Source organism: Drosophila mojavensis, unplaced genomic scaffold (assembly GCF_018153725.1).
Source record: "Drosophila mojavensis isolate 15081-1352.22 unplaced genomic scaffold, ASM1815372v1 contig_80, whole genome shotgun sequence".
In the NCBI taxonomy this organism is placed as follows: Eukaryota; Metazoa; Arthropoda; class Insecta; order Diptera; family Drosophilidae; genus Drosophila; species Drosophila mojavensis.
In genome coordinates, this window is record NW_025318906.1 from 8,842,092 (window position 1) to 8,868,403 (window position 26,312).

The 26,312-nt window shown below is 38.3% G+C and overlaps 3 protein-coding genes across 7 annotated transcripts; all 3 read right to left on the reverse strand.

Moving 5' to 3' along the window:
• Positions 1–3: 3 nt before the first annotated feature.
• On the reverse strand, positions 4–1,515 carry LOC6579149 (prenylated Rab acceptor protein 1). Its single transcript, XM_002005010.4, has 3 exons — positions 904–1,515; positions 637–843; positions 4–545 (listed from the first exon to the last, which is right to left on the reverse strand). The coding sequence occupies exons 1-3, from the start codon at positions 993–995 to the stop codon at positions 263–265; spliced, it is 582 nt and encodes a 193-aa protein (XP_002005046.1). The 5' UTR covers positions 996–1,515; the 3' UTR covers positions 4–262.
• Positions 1,516–2,685: 1,170 nt separating this feature from the next.
• Positions 2,686–14,561, reverse strand: LOC6579150 (trichohyalin). 4 transcript variants are annotated; one of them, XM_015163505.3, is made up of 7 exons: positions 14,461–14,561; positions 8,406–8,623; positions 6,794–7,060; positions 5,190–6,201; positions 4,681–5,127; positions 4,352–4,622; positions 2,686–3,788 (listed from the first exon to the last, which is right to left on the reverse strand). In XM_015163505.3, exons 2-7 carry the CDS (start codon positions 8,590–8,592, stop codon positions 3,594–3,596), a joined length of 2,379 nt encoding a protein of 792 aa, XP_015018991.1. In that variant the 5' UTR covers positions 8,593–8,623; positions 14,461–14,561; the 3' UTR covers positions 2,686–3,593. The 4 variants fall into 4 exon arrangements, with proteins under 4 accessions (XP_015018991.1, XP_043867075.1, XP_015018989.1 ...); XM_044011140.1 differs by lacking the exon at positions 14,461–14,561 and adding an exon at positions 12,676–13,011 and having other exon boundaries at positions 6,794–7,054; XM_015163503.3 differs by lacking the exon at positions 14,461–14,561 and adding an exon at positions 12,676–13,011.
• Positions 14,562–15,763: 1,202 nt separating this feature from the next.
• LOC6579151 (protein eiger) lies at positions 15,764–24,800 on the reverse strand. 2 transcript variants are annotated; one of them, XM_015163506.3, is made up of 7 exons: positions 24,080–24,800; positions 19,193–19,318; positions 17,927–18,252; positions 17,763–17,864; positions 16,734–16,825; positions 16,519–16,614; positions 15,764–16,429 (listed from the first exon to the last, which is right to left on the reverse strand). In XM_015163506.3, exons 1-7 carry the CDS (start codon positions 24,236–24,238, stop codon positions 16,062–16,064), a joined length of 1,269 nt encoding a protein of 422 aa, XP_015018992.1. In that variant the 5' UTR covers positions 24,239–24,800; the 3' UTR covers positions 15,764–16,061. The 2 variants fall into 2 exon arrangements, with proteins under 2 accessions (XP_015018992.1, XP_002005048.1); XM_002005012.4 differs by having other exon boundaries at positions 16,519–16,632.
• Positions 24,801–26,312: the final 1,512 nt, after the last annotated feature.

Sequence of the window (26,312 nt, forward strand, 5' to 3'; positions counted from 1 at the left end):
AAATCGTTTCTTGTTGTGTATTTGGTCAATACGTTGAAGGCAACATTTCTTGCGCTGCTGATTAAACTTAATTACATATCGGATATGGTTAGAATTATACTCTAAATATATATAACCACATATATATATATAGATATTAATGTATATATAGTTATATATAGAAATTGCAAACTTATTGTCTAATAAGGCCCCTGTGTGGCGAAACTAATTAGCTACGGCTTTAAGATTCTAGTATATTCGTATTCGTTGTCAGGCTCGTTAATTAGACATAGAAGCTGTCGCTTTCCTCGGTCACAATCGCATCAATATTGTAAAATACCGCATGCATGAAGATCACAAAGCAGGAGGCGCCAAGCGTCCAAAATAGAACGGCGCCAGCGCCAGCCAATATGAGCAGCGGTGCCGCGCCCAAATTGAGAGCCAGAATCTGTTGCTGTGGTGTAACATCGCAGCCCACAACGCAGACGTTCTTGTTGATCGATCGTATCTTATGACAGCCAAAGGCGACGGCGGCTATAACCAGTAGAGTAAGCGGCGATGTAATTCTACAGCAGCGGCAACAATAACAACAAAAAAGAAAGTAAACACTATTTAAACAACTGTTTGGAATTGAGGTAAATAAATAATCGTACTTACAGGCAGTATATCATCAGTACGAAAAATATGAATATGTAGTTGCTTTGGAAATATGATAGATTGCGTGAAACACGGTTCTTCAGGCGTTGCATACTGACAGCCGACTTGAAGTTATTCAAGTTAAAGAATACAGTCCATGGACGCAGCGATCGTCGCACCGAGTGCAACAGCTCCAATGGTGAAGGCAAATTCTGCAGTGCGGGGATGCTGAAAGTAGCATATTATGTACGGTGCATATGTTTGGTTCAGTTGGATTCTTCTACTTACCTTTGCAGATCAATGTTGACTTTGTTTTCACCAGCAGATGAACGCGACGGCATTTCCATTTCGCCGCTAACGTCAATATTCGTTTCGGCCATGTTTTGCCTGTATTCTAATGCTCGCTTGGTTTCGTCAAAATAAATAAACTTATTTGATTTGCTTGGCCTGACTCAGTTGTGCTTCTCCGGTTCCGATTGATAAAGAACTCTTTTGATATATTGCTTCTTTTTTTTATCGGCAACGGATGCTGCACTAAGAGAGATCTGACGTGTTCAACGTATTGACGATTTGCACGTTATTTACACATGTGTAATCAACCGAGCACCACACGAATGTATTATTACTGCCTAAAACATACTATTAATTTATTGTGACAAAATTTTTAAGCCTCGATCGGGTGTTATTGTTTTTAAACACACAACAAAAAGCAACAACTTGTTCTGATGTGGCAACACACACAAAGCCTGTCAACTCTTAATCATACAGCGTAAGCAATGCAAACTCTGTTAAAAACAGCTGGTTTGATTTAACAGCCCTGTTTGAAAGTGGCGCGACTATTATCGATGTTTAAATAATGAAAAGAAATATCGAAATATAATTTGAAACTCTCTGAAAGCAGTACTTGAATTATTTGACAAGTTAACCAGTGAAATTTATATATACGTTGAATAAATTTTAACACTTACTGCAAATCACTGTGAAACTGCTAACTAGATTTAACAAAGTGTCGTTAGTTGGATTTCGAAAAAAAAAAACATTTGACAAGAAAACAGTCGACAAAGTTGGCGAAAGCAACAGAAATAATCGAAATGTGGTTTGAGACTTGCAAAAGTAGTTCATAAATGCGAGCTTAATGTTCTTGAAGTGAGCCAAGTATCGATATATTGGAGTTCGAAAGTAACCCAGTACCAATTGAATAAGTCGAATAAGTGTGTTTTTTTTTTTTGTTTCGAGGTCCCATGCGACATCATTTGAATTTGTATGCCGTTAAATATTTTCAGCATTTCGTGTGAGACCTCGAATATATATTTTTACATTAATAACTGTATAGCAATATATATATTTATTTATTTATTTAAATTCTTTTTCAAACTGCGGTTTGTACGTACACCAATATATTTATATATATATTTAGGTAAATACATTTATAATAATATTTTGATTCAATATAATGCAAATTTCATTTACTATTCTTTTTCATACGTGTCTTTTGTGTATTTTTCTGTTTCGCTTATTTTCCACTTTTTTTTTACTGTATTTTGTTTTTGCTTTTGCCTTATGTATATATATTATATAATCACATCTATAGATTTTAAAGAATATTTGTCTTAGTTATTTTCATTTATTGTTTTTACACTGAAACACATTTAAGTATATGCTTTATTCGTAGACATACATACCTTTAGCTGACATTCAATTAGTAACTTTCGAAATCTTTTTCTTTTTCGCTATCTTCTGTGTATATTAAATTATACTATGAAAACAACAACAACAAAACGAAGCTGCAAAATGTGTACAGTAAATTGTTTAAGTGTGTGAGTTAGTTAAAGACAAAGAGATAAAGATTGTGCATTTTAAATGGTTTTTGTTTTGTCATGTTTCGTTTTCGGTTTGTGGGCTCAAGTAATAAATTGGAAAATACATTTCAAAAAAGATTTATCAAGTTACCATTCATATACACTAAATGTGCTCAAAATTTATATTTCATATATATATATATATTCATATATATTTTTTCTTTGATATATATTTTATATATATATATATGTATATTTAATATATTTTTTAAAATATATTTTCTTTGTGTCATTGTTTGCGCGTCAAATTTGTCTCTATAACTGGTTGGACTATATAAATATATAGTTTTATATTTGCAATTGTCTCGTAAGCATTTGATGGGCGGTATCTAAAAGATATAGACATATTTGTATATATATGTATCTATATATTTGCTAATTAGCTGCCTGCGTGAATTTGCTTGAGTTTTTTATTTTCATTGAGTGAACTTGTACACATAATAATAACTGTTAATACATTCATGAATATACCATATGAATATTTTTGATTATATATATATATATATACTGTATACAAATATATGCACTATATAGTCTGAAATGTGCTTCCAAAAAGACTCTGCTGTTTACATTCAAAACGAAATGAACAATTAGCTGTTGCATTCATTAAAGGACTACAAATCTGATGCCTACTGCTTGGCGAAAAATCTCAAATCAACATTCACATATAAATGTATATGTTGTTATATAGATATATATTCATGTTGTACGGTTTTTGGTATATGTTTAATCTGTAGCTTGGAAATTCGCTTGGGTTTTGTCTATATCATTTTAATATATTTTTTGTGTTTTTGGTTTTAGGTCTCTAGTTGAGCTGCTGCCATATTGGAGGACAACAGCAAAATGTATCCAAATATTTTTAGCCACCTATTTAATACATTTATATAGAATATTATTTTGATTTTTAAAATTTGTTTTTTTTTTTTTTTTTTCTTTTGAATCAAATAACTTTTGATTTGCTAGTTCAGCAAAGTTTCTTTGTTGGTTTTAACATCATTTTAGTATTTGTTTGTTGTATTTTTTTGAAACGCACAAAAGGACGTTAAGAAATGTTTGTAAGTTTGTTTCCTTGTTTTTTCATTTTGTTTTAATATTTTGGCTTCATTTATTGCTGCTCGCTTAGAGCCCAATTTCACGCATGGCCCGGTACAGACAAGGATTCTTCAAGCACTCGCGCGGTCCCAGCTGTCGGCCGGGCGTGCCGCGCAGTATCATCAAGACGGAGCGAGCCGAGGCCTGGCACTCGTTGCTGCTGCCACAAATGGTGTCCGCCTCGGCCAGGTACTGATAGTCGCAAGCCACCTGCGAGGCGCCCTGTAAAAGTTAATGACGGTGTAAGTAGGGCAACTCTTTCTCCCTCAGCTACGTATATCAGGCTAAGGCTGCACTCCAGCAACACCTAGATGAGCAGGAATGAGCATTGAAGCTATCTTTGAACAACTAAAAAAAATAAATAAGTAAATAAATCAATTTATTAAAATAAAATAATTAAATCTAAATAATAAGTAAGCGAAAATTTGCAATTAAAAAATAAGTAAACAAAAAAATTAGTATTAAAAATAAAAATAATTAATTAATATATTGTATATATATTCATAAAAAAAATAATAATAATAAAATAGTATATTATAAAAAATATACAAAAATAATACATATATTTTAAGAAAAAAAAAAAAAAAAAAAAAAAAATATACAAAAATAATACATATATTTTAAGAAAAAAAAAAATATAAGAATATTGATGTAAAAAAATAAATTAAAACAAAAAAAGTTTTTCTCTCTCTCTCTCTCTCTCTCTCTCTCTCTCTCTCTGTATGTCTCACTCACTCCGCTTCTATTCTCTCATTGCCCTCTCCAGGCTGATTTCTATCACTTACACAAAGATAACAAATCTGATGCACTCCACAGAGCGGCATCAGCTCCTGATTCAAGTCGCCAGAGATGAGATCAACGCTGCGACAACGCTCGGCCATGGACTCAATGATGGGGCACTGATTGGAGCCAATGACGTAGTTCTTGTTGCCCAGGTAGGCATCATTGAGTGTCTCGTAGCCGGTGCTCTGCACGCCCAGCGGCTCGTCCATGGTGTTTGGCGGATCTGGGTAGCGCATATAGCCGCTGCGCTTCTTCTTCAGCTGCTGTGCATCCCTAGGGAGTTCAGTTGATTAACTATTATTTCATACTCCTCCCCTCCTCCTGGACTTACTCTGCCTGCTGTTCGGCCTGCTCCTTCTTGACGCTGTAGCGCTTCTTCATCGGCCACTGGCTGTCCAGGGAGTTCTCCTCCGAGTCCGGCTCGATGACATTGCGCAGCAGATGATTTTCAGCGTCCACAGATTGACGCAACTTGTCCAGCGCACGGCGCATCTTCTCCAGGCTGTAGGCGGTGGCCAGGCGCGAGAGCACGTGCTCCTTCAGCTTGCGGATCTCCTCCTGGTTCTTGATGCCCTCGTGTGCGCCCGTATACTTGATGGTCTCGTCGATTATGAAGTCCTCAATAGACTGCAACTTCTTGTCCATGCTCTCCAGCTTCTCGGGATCAATGTCGCGTTTCTTCTTCTTCTTCTGCTCCAGCTCATCCAGCTCCTCGTTGTTGCTGTTGTTGCCGCCGCCGCTGCTGTTGCTCTCCCCGCTGCGTTTCTTGGACTCGACACTAGAAATAGATGAAGTCAGAGTTAAGGGACTACTCCTCTCATATCTTCGCCTGGCACTCACTCTGCCAACTGCTCGGACTTCTTCTTGCGATCGAGGCCAAAGTACTGCGACCAATCAATGGACTTCTTGGCGCGCAGCATCAGGTGTCCCACACTCGGCGAGCCGTGCGCATGGCTAGCGGCACGCTTCTTCTTGCGCCGTCGCTCGCCTGCGTCGCCTTCGCCCTCGCCCTCGGCATCGGCATCCTCGTCGTCGTCAAACTCATCGTGGTCCTCCTCGTCGGAGCTCTCCTCGCCCTCGCCCTCGCCCTCATGCTCGCCATACTCCTCGTCCGAGTGGTGCTCACTGCGCTTGTGATGGTAGCCCGCGTGTCCGTGTGAGATCGACTCCCCAGTGCCAGCGGGCTTTGATGGCGCCTGTGTCGGCGTCTCCTTTGGCGCGGCAGCAGTGCTCACATTGACGCGCTGGAAATTGATCTCCAGGCGCATGTCACCCAAAGCGGTGGCCGTGGCCGCCGCTGTCTCCGGCTGGTGTGTGGTCGAGGCTGCCTTCAGTTGCTCCTCCGTGGAACGTTTCTTCTTCTCCTCCGGCTGCTGGTCGTTCAACGGCTTGCCGAACAGCTCGCTCAGCTCCTGGGCGACACGCTCGTCCGTCTTGGCCAGCGGCGACTCACCCGCCGCACGCTTGGCCACCGGAAAACGCTTCTTCTTGTCGGCATTGTATGGCAGCCAGGGCAGCACCGGATACGAGCGTTTCTTTTGCATCAGCAGATAGTAGGGCGGCATGCGCATGCGTTTCTTTTGCTCGAACAGCTGCGACTGCTGCTGCGGCGAATCATCCAGCTCATCGGCCTCTCTCTCTCTCTCCCCATTGTTGTTGTTGTTGTTGTTGTGGATCTCGTTCTCCTGCTGCTGATACTTCTCCCAGAGCTGACGCAGCGCCAGCTTGTAACGCTCCTGCCGCTCATGCTCGCTGGCCTCCTCGATCTCGCGCAGAAATTGTTCCGTTAGCTCGCTGTGCGTGGCATCTCCGTTCAGATTCTCACGTTCACGGAAGACAGATGGAGCCGAGTCTATATATAGAAGTGGAAATAGAACAAGAAGAACAAGAAGAAGAAGAAGGGGAAGCTCGTGTCAGGACTTTGACATTGACTTCAGTTCAGGCACACACGAGCAGGAGGCGACAGGTTGCATTGATAGACAGCCCGTCGGACCGCGTGCTTCGGCTATAAATTCAGCTTGTATAATTAATTCGTGTGTGTGGGCGCACGTCTTTCTCTCTCTCTCTCTGTGTGTGTGTGTGTGTGTGTGAGTGTGCGACTTATGGGCACGCATCAAGTTGTTGGCGACCTTTCAGGCCATTAAATCGAATGACAGGAAGGCTGACAGGATGCCCGCTTCCAGCTCATTGCATATATCATTCAAGTAAGAGTTGAGCCTAAGTCCACACACTCACAGACACACACACACTCAAGTTAATCTGAGCTAAGTGGTTTTAGCTGCAAAAGCAAAAGCAACAACAACAACAACGAAAAAGCATTGTTATCCCAATCCATTTATGGCACTCAAGTGGACACGCATATGGAGCATAAAACTCAGCTCAACTTGACGCAACTCAAGTAACTCCCTGGCCCCGCAGCCCGCCCCCTAAATAGATCTACTTACCGTACGGCTGCTCATCACGCTCCCTAAAGTTGGAGGATGAACGCTTGCGCTTGTCATCCACAAACAGATTGCTGGGATTCGATTGCTGCTCGCGCTCATCGTCGAACTCGTAGCCATCGAATGGCGGACCGCCCAGGGCGCCCTGCTCGTAGTTCTCGCGCTCATTCTCGCGCTCTAAATACTTGGCAAGTGCTTTGTTTATTCTGTGGCGATTCCGATTCTTAAACTTGTTGCTGGTGCCGGTGCCAAATAAATCGCTATCTGCAACTGTGCACGGAGATAAATGCAAAAAAAAAAAAAAAAAACCCAAAAAAGTAACGGGAATACAAAAATTGGGAATCAAAAAGGGAAAATCAAAGGAAACTTGAAAGTCGTGATGTGTATATATATACAGACATATATATGTATGTATGTATGTGTGTGTGAGTGCAGGAGACATGCCATGGGTCACGTGCTCTGTTACATGCGGGCTACAGCTGATGCTGCTGCTGCTGCTGTTGCTGCTACTGTATCCAGTTGCCTCCTCCAGTTGCCTTGCCCTACCTCTAGAGCTCCTCCCCTCTCTCCCACTCTCCACCTCTCTGTTGCTCCTCTGGCTTGCTCTGCTATCAGTTACGAATTGGCTTCTCTCGCTTGCCCTGCAGCTGACAGCTGTCCCATGCCGCCCTGCCCTGCCCTGCCCTGTCGTGTCGTGTCCTTTCCTGACTTGCCATTCCGGCTTAACTTGAGCTTATGCGATTTACCCACGTTAAGTAACACACATACAATTTCCACGTGTCTGTGCATTGGGACTTTTCATTACAACATATCGTTTTATCGTGGCCTTATTAAGCAGTTAGCAGCAGAGGTATGCTTCTTTGCTATTTTAAATATTTGCAGTCACATATGAGATAAATTTGAAATGCATATTAATATGTATGTTACACTTTTCATTGCATGACTTGATTTTGCTTACATCTCCTTTACTTCATTTTCCCTTCTTTTTATTTAAATTGTGCTTAATTCTTTTTTACCTTCGCTATCTCTATCTATATTTTTGTCTATCCCTATCATTTATGTACCATTATAAATGCTAACTTTTATTTACTCTCTGTCTTTTTATTTTTCTCTATCTTTCTCTCTGCTTCTCTTTCTCTCTCTCTCTCTTAGAAGCCCCCTCTGTAGCTCTGTTTCTCCCAGCTTTATATCATTCTGTCCTCTTTCACTCTCTCTATGTCTTTCTCACTTTGCCTAATTCCATCTGTATCTTTCTCTATCTCTCTCTCTTTCCCGATCTACACATATATGTATCTCTATCTAAAAATAATATCAATTTCTACTAAATAAGTTCTAAATACAGTGATTATATTACATTACATGTTAATTCTGAGTAGGTGCTTGAAACTGGTCCTTATAGCTAGGAGGGGATACGTTGATTAACATAGTGCCAGGACTCTTTTTGGGTTGGGAACTAAGCATTGAATATCTATTCTGTAACTTATCTCTCGTGAATCTTTCGCCCACTCAATGCTAGCTATTCAACTACTTCACCATGTGGTTTTTTTTGCTGCTGTTCGCCTGCTGTGATGGCCCGGCTGCCCCTCCCCGCCCCTTGAGTTAGTAGAGCACTCACCTTCATCCCAGTCGTCCAGCTGTCCAGATGGTGGCGGTGCGTTCAATGGAAACTTGGCAGCCTCGCGGCGATGCAGCTCATCGACGGCCGCCTGCAGTGAGTAGGCGGCGCGTTGGGGCGTGGCCAGGACAATGCCAAGCAGCAACAGTCCCAGGATGGCCCCGGCATCGACAAATTGGCCGGCCATGGCAACAGCTGCCTTACAACTGCCTCTGTTGCTGAACGAGAAGAACAGGAGGAAGAAGAAGATGAAGAAGATGAAGAGGGAGAAGTAGATGTTAAAGGATCAACGCATTAATATTATTTTATGCCCGGCACGTTTCAGGCCCGTAAAGATACTAGCCCCAGGCGCGCAAATAAAAAGATATATAAAAAAAAAAACTTTTAATTACATTTGCACTTTAAAGCAAAGTCAGGTGCAGAGAGGGTCTCTCTGTGTGTGAGTGTGCGCGTGTGTGTGCGTGTGTGTGCTTGTGTGTCTGCGGCATTAGATATCGGATATCAAGTGGGTTTGCCAGCAGCGTAGAGGCTCATTGTCAGCCAGCGATTCATTATGCACAGCTAATAGCATATGAAATGCCAGACGGCTTAGCCACAGTGAAAGCTGCCTAAGTGCACAGCGGAGCTGAGAGGAGCTTTGCGTATCACAGGTTTATTTTATTATAAGCTAGAATTGGACTTTTAGCTTTCTTAAAAAGTTATCAGGTATTTATGGTTAAGTTTTAATTATATTTAATATAAATTTTATAAATTTATGTTAAGATTTTGAAAGTATTATAATAGAATATCTCTCAGTGTATACTTAAATGAATTTTTACTGAATATATCATATCATGTTCCGTCTTATCAATTAATTTGGTTTCCATGCATTCTACATTAATTGGAGCAAGTGTTCAATCTACTCATATATTACTCTACTCATATTCCACATAATTAAATAATTTATAGCATTACCTTCAGCTTAGCAAAGCTTTACTGTTCGGTAATATCTCACACATATCATATGTCAGCCCTGCAATTGAGTGAGTTATCCATTCCACTTCATCTAAGCGAGGCTTGACTGTCTTTAGCACATCTCCTGCCACACATTTTCCACATTATTAAGTGCATCACTACATCAATCACGTTCCATGCATATTTCATGGAATTAAGTGAATTATTGCATTGACGTCACCGCAGAACATTTTCCATATTTTCCACAGCCTGAGTTATGTCCTCTGCTTCAGCTAAGCGAGTCCTTACTGCCTTTCTCGCACATACTCAGCATAATTAAGTGACTTTCCCTAGGAGTTGCTGCTGATTAAACATTAATTCGAGTAAACCTTCACTAAATACAACATTTTCCACACATATTCTGCATAATTGAGTGAATTATTTCTTGTGCGAGGCCTTAAACTTTATCCTGCTCGCATATCTCACACAGTTTTCCACATATTTTCGATCGACCCTTCGCAATATTCAAACATCTTCCACATAGATTTCCACGCAATTATGTGAATTTTCAGGTGTTTTATGCGCATAACTATGCAAATTAAAGGAGAGCGTGGGATCAAGGTGGATAGAGAGAGAAGGGCAGATGGAGAGAGAGGTAGAGCTATAGCGGTTGGCATTTCAATTATTTGTTCATCTGGACTTTTAATGAACGACTGACGTCGCAGCTTTCTGCACTCTCCATGCTGCAGACAAATCAATAAAATTCCAATGTGCGCACATTTCTCCGCAACTGCCAAAGTTCTTCCAGAATTATATTCTTTCTTCTTCTTCTTCTTCTTCATCATGCCAGCATAGGCGAAAGGACAATTATGTTCATGACGCTGACAAGCCGGTTTCCGGGTGAGCATTTTATTTGCGGCGCACAGAAGTATGCTATAGTTGTCGCCGTAATGAATGGAATGGAATGGCGCATACACACCGACACACTTGACGTATACGTAATATGAAGTATACGCCACGCTAGCTGCCTGTTGCTGCTACTGCTGCTGCGGTTCCCTTTGTAAAAGAAATACACACACCACACACATACACACACACACGTCACACACCCGAGTGTATATATAGATAGCAAAAGGCACTCTTCTTCTTGTCGCCCGCTCCCTAGTCGCATTTGCTTTGGAATTTATGATAGACGGTTGCCTTTAAGCGACATTAAATGTCAAGGCAGCTGCTATACGTTTTAGCTGGCCCTCGTCGCGGCCCCGCCCACTGGGCCAGCGGCTCGCCTGCAGCTGTTGTTGCTTACTATCTGTTTATATTTTTTTAGTTTCAATGCCTTTTGTTATTGTTGTTTTTGTACTTTATTATAATATTATTACTGCTGCCTGGCTGCTTGATGTCTGGCATCCGGAGGAGTCTTAGTCACGATTAGACGCGACGCGACTCGACTCGACTCGCAGTAGCATAAAATTAATTTACTTCGAGTTCAATTATTTTCCCTTCGCTTTTGCCATTCGTTTTATTCTTTAGCATTTGCATAATGGACGCGCAGTGAGTGCTTTTAAACAAAGGTTAAAGATAATAAATCTGTTCGCGAAACCGCATTTGCAAATTCGATTTGAATAAGCTTGACCAGTGTTGGCTAACGAGTATGCACGGGTGAGGGGCTCAGAGTACAAGTTTCGACTTAAGTGATTGCTAAAGAAAAGTTGAAGTGATTTATATGGAAAACTGTGTAAGACGAAGATTGAGTAATGTTTGGCCAGTGTTGGCTAAGGATTCAGCATGACTGAAACTTAGAAACTGTAAGCTCTGGCATTACTGATTGCATGGAAAGAAACTTTAGTTACTTTCGAATATCTCTACCTCTCATATAAAAACTATGCGTGCGTGCATCATTCGACCAGTGTTGCTTAATGCTTATTTAATAACGGTTTACGTAAGAGATGGGCGATATACTAAGTCGGCACAAGCTCTGGCTTAAGTGATTGCTAATGCATAAGTTATTCATATTGATGAAGATGAAGTGCTATTTGCCCAGTGTTGGTTAACGATTCAGCAAAGCTAAAATGGAAGAGCGTTAAGGTAGTTAACGTAAAGAAAGTCTAAACAATAGCTCAACGAATATACTTGCAGCCATTACTATTTAGTTAATCTAAAATTAAATCATCTAAAATTATGATGCTCGATTTTTCCTTTTTGACCTGTGTTGGTTACTAATATTAAATTACCTACTTAATTTGAGAGCAAATTTGACTTAATTTATTATTTATATATTATATGTGTACCCATCATTTATTTTCTTGAAGACAATTTGTGTTTTCTTCTTTTTACTTGGGCTTTTAATTTCCAGGAATTTTACGCAGCATTTCAAATGATTTATGCTCGAAACAGCTTATTTGATGTGCACGGCGGACTTATTGTTCTCTTCATGTGACATTTCTCTGACTTAATGCCAAAAGCAATTTATTTCATATGCAAATTGAACAGGCTTTTCGAAAAGTTTGCAAATATGAAACAAATAAAAATCGACTTAAATTGTGCAAAGAATGCAATTGGTTTGAGATCTTGATCTCTGATATATATATATTTTTTTTTTTTTTTTTGATTAGCTTTTGATACGCTTTGCGAAAGAAAAACATACCCAAAAAAGTTTGCGGCGGATTTTGCGGCTGACGCGCAGAACAACGAAAGCGCTGGCCGTACCATTGGGCGTATACATAATATAATAAAAACAATATGAAATATATAATATATATGGAACCTGTTATTTTTAGGTATATGGTGGCTGTCTAATTTGATAGACAGCTTCAATAAGCTGTCAATTATATGATACACATTATGTCTCTATATATATGTATATATGTGTGTGTGTGTGTGTGTGAGTGTATATACGGAATGTAACTGTCGATATTGATGCTGGGCAGTGGATGCAAATTGGCTCGTGCCGCGGCAACATAATTTGATTTATGTGATGAATATTTATTTGAGGGACCCAGGAGCAAGTCCCAAAAGCATTTGCTTGGCAATTCAATTTACTGACAAATTCAATTGCCGCAACAGATTGAGTCGCATATATATCTACTATATACTCGCTACCAGGAACTGCGTCTAATTAGGCAACTGGCGCAGAAAAAAAGGACCTTTTCTATTAAGCCTTCAGCCATTTCGCCTTTCTTCTTTTTACAAACTTGATATGTACGCTCTGTATAATTCATTTAGCCTTCGCAACGGTTTATCAGCGCACAAGAGCGGCGCTTTAATCAAGCCAATCATATAAAATATTGACACATTGAGGCTCGTTTTTGACTTATTGACACAACACGCCCACGCTTACCAACAAACAAATCAATGGCAGCTTACGGCTCCTCGCTTGGGCACGGACGTCTCTTCCGTTTGAGAATGTGGAAAAATTGCACTGTTTTTCTGGATGTCCTTTCAAATTGTATTTTCCTCAAAGCATTCAGTGTGTTGCACTGCGTCTTCTTATCTACGTATGTGTGTGCTTTATTTGTTGTTGGCAAATAATAAAATGGTAGACACTTTTCACAACATGGCGTCACTCCTACGCCTTCTTTACTTTTCTATATATATTTTTTTCTGTGCTTGCTACAAGGACTCGCGCTTGATTCAGTTGAGCACCAGCCACAGCCAAGACGAAACCAAGAGTGACATCAAATTCGCAAAGCGTCTGCAATTTATACTATTCGGCTCAGCCTACGACACGAAAGGAAACGAAGACCACACACACACTGCAAACAGAATCCACACAGACGCACACAATCCACACTCGCACTGTGCCAGCCAAAGAGCGAGCGGGAGGGAGACAGCGCGATGAGAGAGAGCGCATTTCTGTGTGTGGGCGAAGCTGTTGCTTGAAAAAGCTCTTTTTGCTGTTATTGTTACTGTTTCGGAGGTTTTATTGTCTCTTTCGTGTTGTTGTTGGTGGTGTTTGCTCTCTGCTCGTCTTTCATTCGGTATAAGTCCTGCAAAAGTTACCCAATGCAGCATAGGGATTGCATCTGAACTGATTTATTCTGGTAGAAGCATATTCATATCCATACACACACACATACTTGCACACATGACTGTTGCCATTTACTTTGTGCGCGCGCGAGCTTTGCTTTTCCTTATGAAAACTTCATTAGTGCTCTTAAGCTTTATACAAATGTATGTATAGGTGGGTTGTCCTTTGTGCGTGTGTCTATGCGTGCATGACTGTGTCTGTATGTGGCGCTTTGAGACGTAATGAAATCCCAGTTGAAATCACAAATTAATTAGTCAAGTGCGCAATTAGATACAAAAGCAAACGAGTTGTAGCATAATGGGCTCTGAATTGTTGTACAACTAAATGGGTATTTATGTAAAAATATACTTATATGTGCAATGCATATAAGTATGTGCTTTATTTAGTAATATTGTAAAGACTAATCCGAGAGCTCTACTAAAGAATTTTTTTGTTTTTATTTTTATTTATTAAAAATAAGTATTTAAATCTATATAAATATTTTTTTATTAATTTAAATATTTATAATATTAAAAAATATATAGATTTATTATTTGTATTGTATAAAAAATAAGCGGGTAGTTTTAAAAATTTATTACTTAATTACAATGTATATGAAAATTTAAAAAAATATACAAAATATGTAATTCAATAATCATTTACAGAACAATCAAATTTTTTGTAATATAAGAAAATTTATTTAAATAATATATATGAAATTAAAAAACCAAATTGATTTTGAATAAACAAAAAAATGAATTTATGATATAATTTATATATAATAATTTCATATATGTTTTTGGTAACTTCAACATTTTGTAAACTATATAAATATAACTTCTAAAATATGTATACAAAATTTGAAAAAAAAAAACTTACAGAACATTAACAATTTATTACCTAATCATTAATATAAAATAATTTTTAAAAAATAATAATTTTATAAATATGTATACAAGTGTTCTTTTAAATAATATTAATTATTATATGTATACATACACATGTATATATAATTATTATATACTGCTAAATACTGTTAAAGAAAAATCTGCCACCTGTTGGCTGAGCAAAAAATCTGAAAATCAAATTTGTTTATATGATAAAGACAAAGCTTACCATAGCCTCAGCGGCAGTTGAGCTGCAATTTACTTAGCTGTAATAAATTGGCGCACACAAACACACACACACACACTAGAGACACTATGCACCTGGGCCACAGCCAAATCGCAAGGGACACCTACGAGCGACTGATGTAAAGCTTTGCAAATGCAATCGAAAGTTGGATTGATTGGAGTGCGCATGGGCGAGACTTCGGGCTAGACGGGGAAGTGATTCTGTTTCAGCTTAAACTTCTTCTTCTTCTTCTTCAAAATGCTCATTTTTGGATGTATGTGTACATACAGCATGGAGGAGGCAGCAGCAGCAGCAGCAGCTGGTGGAAGGCTCGACATTGCCTGGGGCAATGCTAAACCGATTCCTGCACAGAGCCGAACTGTTGCTTCAGCCAGCAGCCGAAGACCACCCTGGACCACCCTAATACGCCCACCTGTTACATGCGAAATGGCATTCATTCGGCAATTACTTCCGCTGGCCGAGGCCCGGATATCAATCTGTGTGTGTGTGTGTGTGTGGCTATTGTGTGAGTGTATGTATGTGCGTGTGTGTGTCTGTGTGGAGCTGCAGCTTAAAGCTACTGCAGCTTCAATTGCATCTATTTTTGGGCATTGAGCTGGAGCTGAATTTTGTCCTGGATAGAGGCTGGAATGCATGAGCCAAGTCCACTCAATCTATGCATGCTCCAGCTCCATTTCCACTTCCCGCTCCCAACCCATCCATGTCCACGTATGTGTGAGTGCAACTTAATTTTTCCATTTGACGTCACATTTTGTTAAGCTGCAATGGAACATCTGTGAATGAGTCCGGCAACCCGGACAGAATCCATTCGCCAGGATTGACCATGTTATGTGCGCTTTGTGCTTGTCAAATAAGATAAAAAACAAAAATAAATCAGAAGAAACAAGCTTAGAGCAGATAAATTGTGTAGAAATGTCTGTTTGAGCCAAAGGATTTGCTCTTTTTTATTAAGAGGCTTTATTATCAAGAGGTTCTCTCTGGTTTTCTTTTTTTGTGTTCTCTGCTTTGCCAAATGACAGAAAGTGGATTTCAAATACTTTAAAGATTGAGTTAAGTGGATAAAAGTATATATAAGGCAATTTAAGGTAAAACTGGGCCCGCTCAGGTCAACAAAAATATTTATTAAACCCAGAATCAGAAGTATTTGCTATAATTGCATTAAAATATCATTTGACAGTCTGCGTTTTATTTTATGCAGCAGATTATATGAATATATTTTAATTTTCCTGATCTTATCCTTTTCCTTATCTCATTATTAAATGTAATTAAAAAATGCAATTTAAAATATAATTTTATTAAACTCTTTTTATTATGGCAATTTCATTTCTGTATCAATTAGAAATATATAGATGTATATACAAAATAAATATGATATTATATGCATGTTAAGTTTATGAATAGATAGGTATATAAATATATATTTATATATATGTTTATATAAATGTGTGTGTGTGTATATAGAGCGATATATGTTTAGTGTAAATAAATTCTAGGCTAGTTCATCTACTCAGCTGTATATACGTATTCGTATAACTGAGTAGTCGCAACTACTAAAGCTTAAGTTCGGTGCAGAGAATATTCGCTTAGAGCTTAATGATGCCGAAGAAGCTGCGATTGTTGCTATCCCGGAGCATTACATTCCGATCCCGATGGATGTCGCGCACATGTATTGACTCGTGCTGCTGCAACTGAATTAGCCCACCTGTGTGGCAGGTGTGCACCTTGGGCATGTTCGTGGGCACCGTATTGAGGCATTGCAAGAATGCCTTATTTTCATGGAAGATAATAAAGCCATTCTGATCGTGCGTATTATTGTAGCAAATCTGGGCATAGACGTAGTAGAGACCCGCCTGATGGACTGTCAGGATGCCATTGTGAACACTGAAGTGCTGCTGCCACTGATTGTCGCTGCTGGCCGTGGGATGCCCCATATACATATCACCGTGATAAGCTGTAGATAAAAGGAAATTTGAATCATATAAATTTATTGTACACACGTGTATATATGTATGTACATATATTTAGACAAGTAATACTCACAGTGCACCTGAATGGGGGACTCGTGTTGCGGCACTTTGCGATTCAAGTGGAAATGTGCAGCTGCTCGGCTTGCGGCAGGGAAATCTGCGGATTTCGCTGAAACAGGAGATTCGCCTGCGAATTAACAAACGCACATATGACAGTGAAGGAATATTTTGGTTGCTATAGATATTGCCAATTAAAATGCGACTATAGGTATATATATAAATAATCACCTTTGCGTACTAAAAGTCGTTGACGGCCCTCACGTGTGCGTGGTCGCTGTTTGTGCAGATGCTGCTTAGTGTTGCTATTGGGAGTAACAGTGCTGTAGGAGGAAATTAAAAATAAATATCCTTTAATAAATGCCGTTTTGTTAAGATGCTAAATGTTCCTAAGACACTTCTGTGATTTTATAAGGTATATCTATACAAGTATGTTATTATATTTTTAATCGCTCAACTTAAACATTCAATTTTTGTCAACTGGAGCAAAACTTAATGCCAAACATTGAGCTTTATTACTCCGACGCCATTGGTCAGGCGCGCTTTAGATTCCCAATTATAATGCTTTCAGTTGAGTAAAAGAGAGAAGAAGGGAATTTAAATGTTCCCTCGCTTAACGTCATTGGTTGCAACTCGTACGATCTCCTTGTCAGTCGAAAGTGTGCGTGAGCGGTTTGTATAGTTCATATGTGCTCTCTCTAGTTCGTATTAGTACTAGTGTGCGTTAGTATTGCAGTGCCAGCTTAGCATAGGCACACTAGGTGCATTTGAAGGTTAAAGAGTTATAACTGCCCTCTCTCGCTCTCTCTCAATCTAGTGCTTATTAGTATTAGTGTCGGTAACTATTGCAGTGCCGGCTTAGCATAGGCGCTCAGTGGGGACATTTTAGTCTGTGCGCGTCTGCCCTGCTGATCGGTCGCGTCCTCTGTGCTGTTAGGAAAGTAGTTAGGCCCTATTATTAAATGGTTGATACACCTATTAAATGGTTGATACACCTATTGTTAGACTTTGAAATAAGACGTTCATATTGGCGCGCAATGAACAGAGTTCACATGTAAAGTGAGAGTAATACAGATATAGAGAACACAGGTATTCCCAAAAGGGTAATTATACTCTTAACTATTTATATCAAAATGCCAATAAAGAGAAGTATTGCTTATTAAGGAAATTATGCTTTTGCTGATTTAAATATAAATTTAAATGGTGAAGAGTGTAATTTCCTTTTTGAGTGCATATTTCATATTTTTTATTTTAACATACCTTTCCTTTGTCTGCTCAGCACTTCGGCTTTGGTTCTTCGCAATTTCTGCTAATTCGTTGCTCGGCAGCTCATTGCGCATCTCGGCAATGGAGCGAGTTTTTCTATTTAGAAACAGATTTAGACTTTGATATATAATATTTATACTATTTAATCAATTACTTACCGTTCCCTCTTCTTTTTGGAATCGTTATAGCTAGTGAAGTCCTCAAACACATTATCATCATTGGATGCCGATGAGCTGGAGCTGGAGGTGGCGGTGGATGCCGCTGTGTCCGACTTATCGCTGCTGTTGTCCGGTGAGAGGGCTTGAGTCGCACTCTTTTCCTGATTAATCATATCCAAGTACTCCTCCATGTCCGTTTGCTCGTTGCCCAAGTCCTCATCATCCTCGTCCTCGTAACTGTTCGATCTGTCCGCACCATCCTCCACCCCAGCATCATCATCATCAACATTGTCATCGTAGGAGCCGTAGTTCTCGAGTTCGCCGTGCTATTTGGGATCATGGATGAGCAAGTTCGTATAATATAATATAAAGTGGATGCCATAAGATTTGTGGGTCAAACACTTGGGCCACAAGTACGTGACTTGTGGCTTGCCTCTGCCAGAGGGGACCTGGCCCCATAACTTATGGCTCTAATGCATATTTCACAAATGGGCGTGTGTGTGTATGTCTTTCATATATATTTATAAATACGCGTACTCATTTAAATAATACTTTTTCATTTCATTTTTTTTTTTTTTTTTTTTTTTTTTTTTGCTTTGGCTTTAATTGCTGGCGCCTTCCCCCAACTCTCTAGAGACGCTGTCATTAGCATATATATAGATATATATATGCGCACATTATATTCTTTTACCCATTTAGATTGCCTCACATGCACAGCTCTCTTGAGTTTTGAAACGATCTATCCATGATTCCATTGATGAGATCAGATCAGATCAGTCCAGTACAGTTCAGATCAGTCAACACTTATTGCTATATATGCTTAATAATTACATATCTTTGCGTTCCTCAAATAAGTAAATAATTTCAACACGAAATCCATTTAGCAATTGCCTTGGCTCTAATAGCCAGCATCATAAATTATAGCACAAAAGAATGTATGGTCGAAATCGATTAAATATTAATTGAGTGCTAGCTCTTAAGAGCTTCTGGCTTATGTCTTTCGCTGCTTGAGTGATTTGTCAGAAATACCCATTAATAAATGGCAAAAGTATTTTATGGCCCCCTGAACTAACGGTTCCCATTTAAATCTACATCTATCACTTCGCAACCATTTGTCAAAAATAAAGCATTTTTCATATATATATTATGTCTATAAATACACATGTCCCATATAGATATTTATATATAAAATAAGTTGGGAATGTGACGCAATGCTTGGACTACTATGAATAGAAATGTGAATTATTTTCGTAGACTTGGGCTCACCTCCTTTTCGAATTCCATATACTCCTCCACAACATCAATGCCCAGTCTTTGCCGCAAGCTACTCACATCCCGCCTCAAAGCGCCCAGATCATCTTCAAGCTGTTGCACGCGTTTCGTTTGCCAGATCTGCAAGAGATTTGAGAGATATGTTTATATTATATAAAACTTTCTGCGTCATAAATAGTGCATGAGATCATTGAATAAAGAAACTATAGAATCACAAGTATAGCCATGGCTATGGCACAGCATGATCATGTGTTTATGCTCAATCCAGGAAAGCGGAATTCATTAAAAAACAGACAATTGCAAACATGTATGTATATATACATATCTATATATAAATATATAAATCAAATGAAATGATATCAATTTGTATTCTACTTAAGAAAATTTCTTTGCTTTAATAGAATATATATGTTAATAGCAAATATATATACATATCATATATGTATATAGATAAGCATATATATATATATATATGTTTCTTCGCTGTTTTCTAGATTCACTTTATGCTTATCTTCAGTCTTCATATACAATTAATGTAATGAGCTTTAATTATGGCGATAGGCGGTGCTAAAATCCACACATCATTAAATCCCAAAGCAGCGAACTTTGACACCAGCGCCCAAAAAAATATGTACATGCATATATACGTATATATATGTACATCTATATGCATGTATGTGTGTATGCTCTGACATAGAAAGCAAGCATTTGATATGCACAGCAGATGAAGAAATAATCGTGTTTGGCTTTAACATGATCGACTGGACAATACCCTAACATAAAGCCTTTAAAGGTGTTATAATGAAACATGCACGACTCTGCTATACGCTGTATCATCCAAATGCCTATGTGAAAATAAATCAATTTTCATTTTCAAATTATAAAAGTCTTGCCTGACTGAGCAAAAGCCATTGAAGCTAATAAAGCTCTTATATCTTTAAAAGCTCATTTACAATTCCTTCTTTTGTGGACTTAAGGCATGCTTGACTGGGCAATACTCTATAGAGTGCAAGTTTTTGTGAACTAAATTGATTTATAATTTTTTACTATTTTCATCTTAGCTCTGACATGCTCGACTAGGCACTACTCCTTGATTTGAAATGCATTTATATATATAAACTAAATCATATTTTTCAAAGTAAGCCATGGTATGAGTATGTGAACTCCAAATATTCGTAAATAAATAAAATACAAAAAATAGCTGATTTTCCTTATTCAAAAATCAAAAGTTTAATTTCTATTTCTACTTAGACTAAAATGTTTTCAAATTGTAATAAATATTAAATGGTTGCAAATCCTTTGATGTTAATTATTTTGTTTGGTCTGTAAAGCAATTATCTTTAAGCATTTTCGTTCTGTTTCGAAAGTCAGGAAAAACATTAAATACCCTTTAAAAATTTGTTTATTAATGTTAATAATAAATACTGAATTGTCATTATTTCTATATATGTATATTATAAATGCGCTTTCTACTGAAAATATTGAACACTGTAAATATTTTCATATATAAAATGCGCTAAATTAGAATTCTAGCCTTATTTCGTTATACGAAATATATGGCTAGAAACTGTAGAGCCTTAGGCTCAAGCTATGCTTCATAGCTGAGCTTAGCTTACAGCCAAAGGACATTTATATACGTATATAAGAAATACTTCAATTTTGTTGAGCCATTTTGCTTTATTATTATTATTAGCTCAATTATTCCTGCCCAATACATATAATCATTTAAAATACTTTTAAAATGTAGAACAAATGTTAACCACCTCGTTTATTAGTTGCCCAGGGCATTTGTCAAAAAACAAAAACAAACAAAAAAACAAAACCAAAAACAAAATATGGTGTACGACCGTCGAGGCGCATAATCTTTTTAATGGATCATTAACATTCTGTGCGAACAGCCGCAAACTTTCGACGCGTTGCTCAATATGAGACTGTCATCGCCTTTTCCTATCATTATTGTCTATATACAACATCGTGTTTCTCTCCCGCTCTCTGTTTTTATTGCTGGTTCGCGCCCCAAAAATAAATAAATAAATAAAATAAAATTAAATTAAATTAAATAAGAAGCTAATGTTAATGTCCGCTGGTTATGACAAGTCGGGGCTGAAACTTGGCAGCTATGTGTGAGGAGATTCTTAAGATCTTTGTCTGAATAAATTATGGAACTTGTTTACGAAATTATTGAATTAAGCTTTTGCATTGATCGTGAAAAAACGGCAGAGCGTGTGACAAAGCTCCATTCCACACTGGGTCTTACACAGTGAGAAAAAGACGTGTTAGAACTGTTGGAGTGACGACGAGAGACGAGGCAAGGAAGGAGTTGGGGCCGAATTTAGTTGAACATAAATATTAGTATCAGCATTAGTATGTATATATGAATATGAATATCATATAAATATAAATACTAAAATTCAAATATATACTAACATATTCAGTGTTAATATGAATACGAATTCAATATGCATATTATATGAGTATAAATTAATATACGATGCAATAATCTAACTAGGGATCACATATTGATATGATATGATATATTTATCAATATTTTATTTTCAATTAAATACATCTAATTCCATTCAATTTTGACGCCGTAAAGCTTAAAGCGTAGCTTTAACATGAAAATAAAAAGATTTATATACAGATAATCTTTTAACTTTATATAGGGATCATCAGGGTAACTTCTATATGAGCAGTCTCGCCTAGCATGCAGCACTCATCCATCTTGTAGTTAGAATTCGAGTTGACATTTGAGTCTTGAGATTTTTGTGGTTTCCAGGAAACGCGTATATCAAACGAGTCTCCCAGTTGTTAAATTGAGATTGATTGAGAGCTGAAGCCCTCACATTGATGTCTATTTTCGGCCAGTGCATAGCCAATTTTTGACTGTGATCTCAGTTACTGCTCACTTGCTGTAATTCGAACGGTTGCTACTTGATTTGTAAACACTTAAAGTTCACTTTGTCGCCAGGTATTATGACAGCCGTATATGGATAGTATGTAAACGAAAATGTAAACGAGTTTCGCCTCCATAAATCTTGCTGGTAGCCGACGCAATCAAATCTCGTTACACCAGCAGAAACACAGCACAAGAAATAAGTTTTTTGTTTTCCACTTTCACCAACTCTGATGAGGGTCAATCCGCACCCCACACCACCCCACCCCACCCTACCGTGTGGTCAGGGTTACATACGTCAGATAGCCATCGGTCTTTTGTTCGGCTAGTGGGAAATTATATAAAAATCTTAACAAAGATTTATGTATGTGGCTTTGCAGAACACATGTCCATTTAGCTGCGCCCCTCAAAAGCCAAGGCAATACGAAAAATAAGAAATGACATTTACAAGTCAATTGACAATTGTACGATTTCCGTTTCAGAGAAGCACTCCAAAGTACATGCGCACTCAGTGAATGGTGCATGGAGAAGTGCGCAGTGCTTAAAGCCGATCTGTGGCATATAGGAGACTTCTTCACTTATGCATAAGCCATGCAAATTGTTGTTGTTATTATTCAGCGATTGCGGAGCATCATCGGAAGCTATCGGAATACAAAAGTTCAGAGTTTTCTGTGTCATATATAGTATATGTGTGCATATAATATGTATGGAATATAGTCGGACATTTATCGAGCATGCCATAAAAATGGTAAAATACCAAGATAAACCATGAATGTCTATCAACACTTCTTTAGCTTGGCATAGGAAATCGGTTCTTGAGTAAACAACGTGGGATTCAGTTGAATGAATAAGTTTGGAAGATACCCTGTATAAATATTTTATATATTACTTTAGCAGATATATATATAAATGTGATAGGATAAATCTTAGATAAATATATGAATATTACAAGTACATATTTAATTATCATGTTTAATTATCATATTTAATTATCATCATATTATATCGTTATAATTATTCATTACTCCCCAGCTTATAATGTCAATTTCGTATTGCCTGCTGACAAATACTTAGAACTCTGGAAGTAATAACCGACCTACTTAGCAATTAGATAAACTCATAGACCATAAGGTCTATCGCTGATAATGGAAAATATCTGCTTTCAATCGGTTATTTCCCTCTTTTATTATTATTTATTGCCCAACTTCCGCTTTAAGTTGCCTTCTTCAGTCTGCTAGGTTTTCCCTCATATGTATATTCCCTTTTCTATCTACCCTAATTTAGTATTTTTTGGATTTGTTCAGTTATATAAACAGTTTCAAGAATATGCTACCACTTGAACTTCAAACAGTACATCTCTTAGCACCTCGCTATGTATTCACTTCCCCTGTTTATAGCTTCCCTTCTCATACATACCTATCATCTAGCTCTTTCTGTTGGCTCGGGAATGATGATCGGCTTGTTCGGTTTTATGACGATCATTAGGAAACGATTTGGTCAGAGACACGCTTCGATTTTGATCTGAGACGGGACGGGTTTTATTGGCCAGCACCCTGACCAGCTCTAGCTCTACCTACTTCCACTGCCACTGACTCAGTTGCTGCTGCTTCTTCTTCTTTAAATGTATTTTTATAGAGTTTCTAGGTATAGCTTGTGCCAAATTAAATGCCTGACGGTCACGCTTCGTAAAACGAGCTTTATAGATTTGCATTTGAATTTGAATCGGGATTGGAATTGGAATTTTAATTTTAATTTTAATTTGATTTTCTTCTTCTTATTTATTTATATATTTCTTGTGGAATTATGAAACGGGAATTCATAAAGCTAAACTTTAGTATAGTCAATGCTGATGTCGCAGGCAGGTTATTTGATTTGATTAAATCTAATGAGCTTGCACATGCGTGATAAGCAGCCATAATCTCTATCAATTAAGTTATTAAGGTGTTTAATCATTCGCTAATATTAGTTGCATGTGAAATACATACCGTATAAGTAAAGATAAGAGCGATGAGAACGAGTGCGACAATGCCTAAGACAATTGGTATATGCTTCCTTGTCGAGTGCGTTCCGTTTGATTGCTTGGCCGGAAAAGTATTAACGGCACTCGTTGGTGTTATAAACGGTTTAAGTGTTTCAGCTGTCATAATTGTAATTGTTCTCTCTCCCTCTCTCGCTCCCTCTCGTTAGAGACTCTTTCTAGCTGGAATGTTGTCAGCTACTGTCAACTGCAGCACCAACTGTCAAGTGCACTTACAGCTCTCTTACTCTCTCTCTCTCGCCCACTCTCTTGCTGTCTGTCTTTCGAGCACAACAAACAAGATCGACAACAACAATAACAACTTTTGCACTTGCACTTAGCCCTTGCAGATTTTTTGCTTTAAAGTTTGCTTTTATTTTTACACTTTTTATTTTATATATTTACGTTTTTAATGGGCCGCACTTGCGAACTAAACGAAACGAGTTTTATTTGTTTTTGCACTAGATCTTGTATCGAAAATTCTTGTATTTTTACAACGACGTTTTATCAGTAGTTCGATAAAATATCTTGTTTTATATTTAGCTAGAACCCTGCGCGTGTTCCACTGGCAATGGCCAAAAGCAACAAACGGGAAAAAAAAGAACCAAGTACAAGATTTATACTCTTTGTGCTGCTGGCACGCACGCGCTCTAAATACGTCTGTTAGCGGCTGCAACTTGCGTTGAACTGATTGCTGACTCGGCGTCTGCGTTGCTGCCTTGAGCGGCGTCGCAGCCGCGGCCCGCGGTAGCGTTTGGCACGCGCTCTCCGCATGAGCACAACAGAATCGGGAACAGAATAGAGCAGAGCAGAGCACAGCAAAGCAGAGTCAAGCTGAGCGCGCAGGGAAGCGAAGCGCGTTTTGTCAATTATTTTGGCAACCGCAATGGGGTGTCTCTGTCGCTGCCGCTGCCTGGATACGCAAGCGATCGCTGGGAACAGTTCGTAAGGGAACAAATGTGCGTGCGAATGTGTGGTATGCTCTGTTTTAAATTTTGCGTAGTAGTTGCTGTTTCTTTTTTGCGACGGGGATTTTTTTTTCCTGTTTTCGGTTATTATGGATTTCTTAACTGTAGGGGGGTTGATAACAAAGTCCATGGTTTATTATTTATATATGACACAAACACACCCCGAAATATTGATGTTATTTGACTTTAAGCGATAATCGAACGACCCCTATAATAAATGCAGCACAAATGCCAAATCGCCGCATCGAGAATTGCCAGTTTTTAAATTTTTTAAATATATAGACAGATGCATGTATACATACATACATACATATGTCTTTATATAAGGCGATAAGGTATATTGTGCATTTCATTAAAATGATATTTATTCTTACTTAGTTAATGCGAATCTCTATGACGCTGGCTTATCTGCCCAAATGGACAACCCAGCAGATTTATTTTCTATTCTTTCTATTTTTTTGTTAGATTCTAATAATACCCGGCCATAAAATTAATGTGTTATGCTACTGTCTCGACAAATTGTCTGGCTGTCTATATTTTCGTGTGGATTACATGCAGGCGCTACCTCGGTCTGTGGCCAGCTAATTAGTTTTGAATTGATGGCTAAAACAGGTAGTCAGTCCGTCGAGCCAACCAAAATGGCGCCCAGCAAGTGACAGTTGACAGTTGCCGCTCACTTCCGGTTAATGCAGCTATCGGACTGCACTTAAACCAAATACTTGTCTGTATAGAATATGGCAATGGGTAATTGCTTTGCCTCGGCAATTCAAAGTCAATGTCAGTAATTGATGTTGCACACTTCAGACATTTTATATGTACAATTGCTCGTTTATAGCTTACAGTTATGCGGCTTTGTCTGTGTGCCATGAGTGTTTCAATTTTCTTTCTTATTCTTTTTTCCAATACATACATATGTACATACATATGTATGTATTTATCGTGCCAGCATCGGTCAAAATTTATAGGCACTGAGGGCAATCCGCAGCTCAACGATGCTTGAAATGAATTTCTTGTGAACAACTCGGCGCTTGTCTCGCTTTATCTGTCTCTGTGCTGTCTGCCTGGCAGATCGCTTAACTGCGCAGAACAAACATAGACATACATACATGTAAAGCATATTCCCAACACATTGGCTCGCACTTGGAGCCATATCGTACGTAGTTCAGCGTAATTAAAATTCGTTGCGATAATTAATATCTGACAAGCTTATTTCTGCAACAATCAAATGATTTC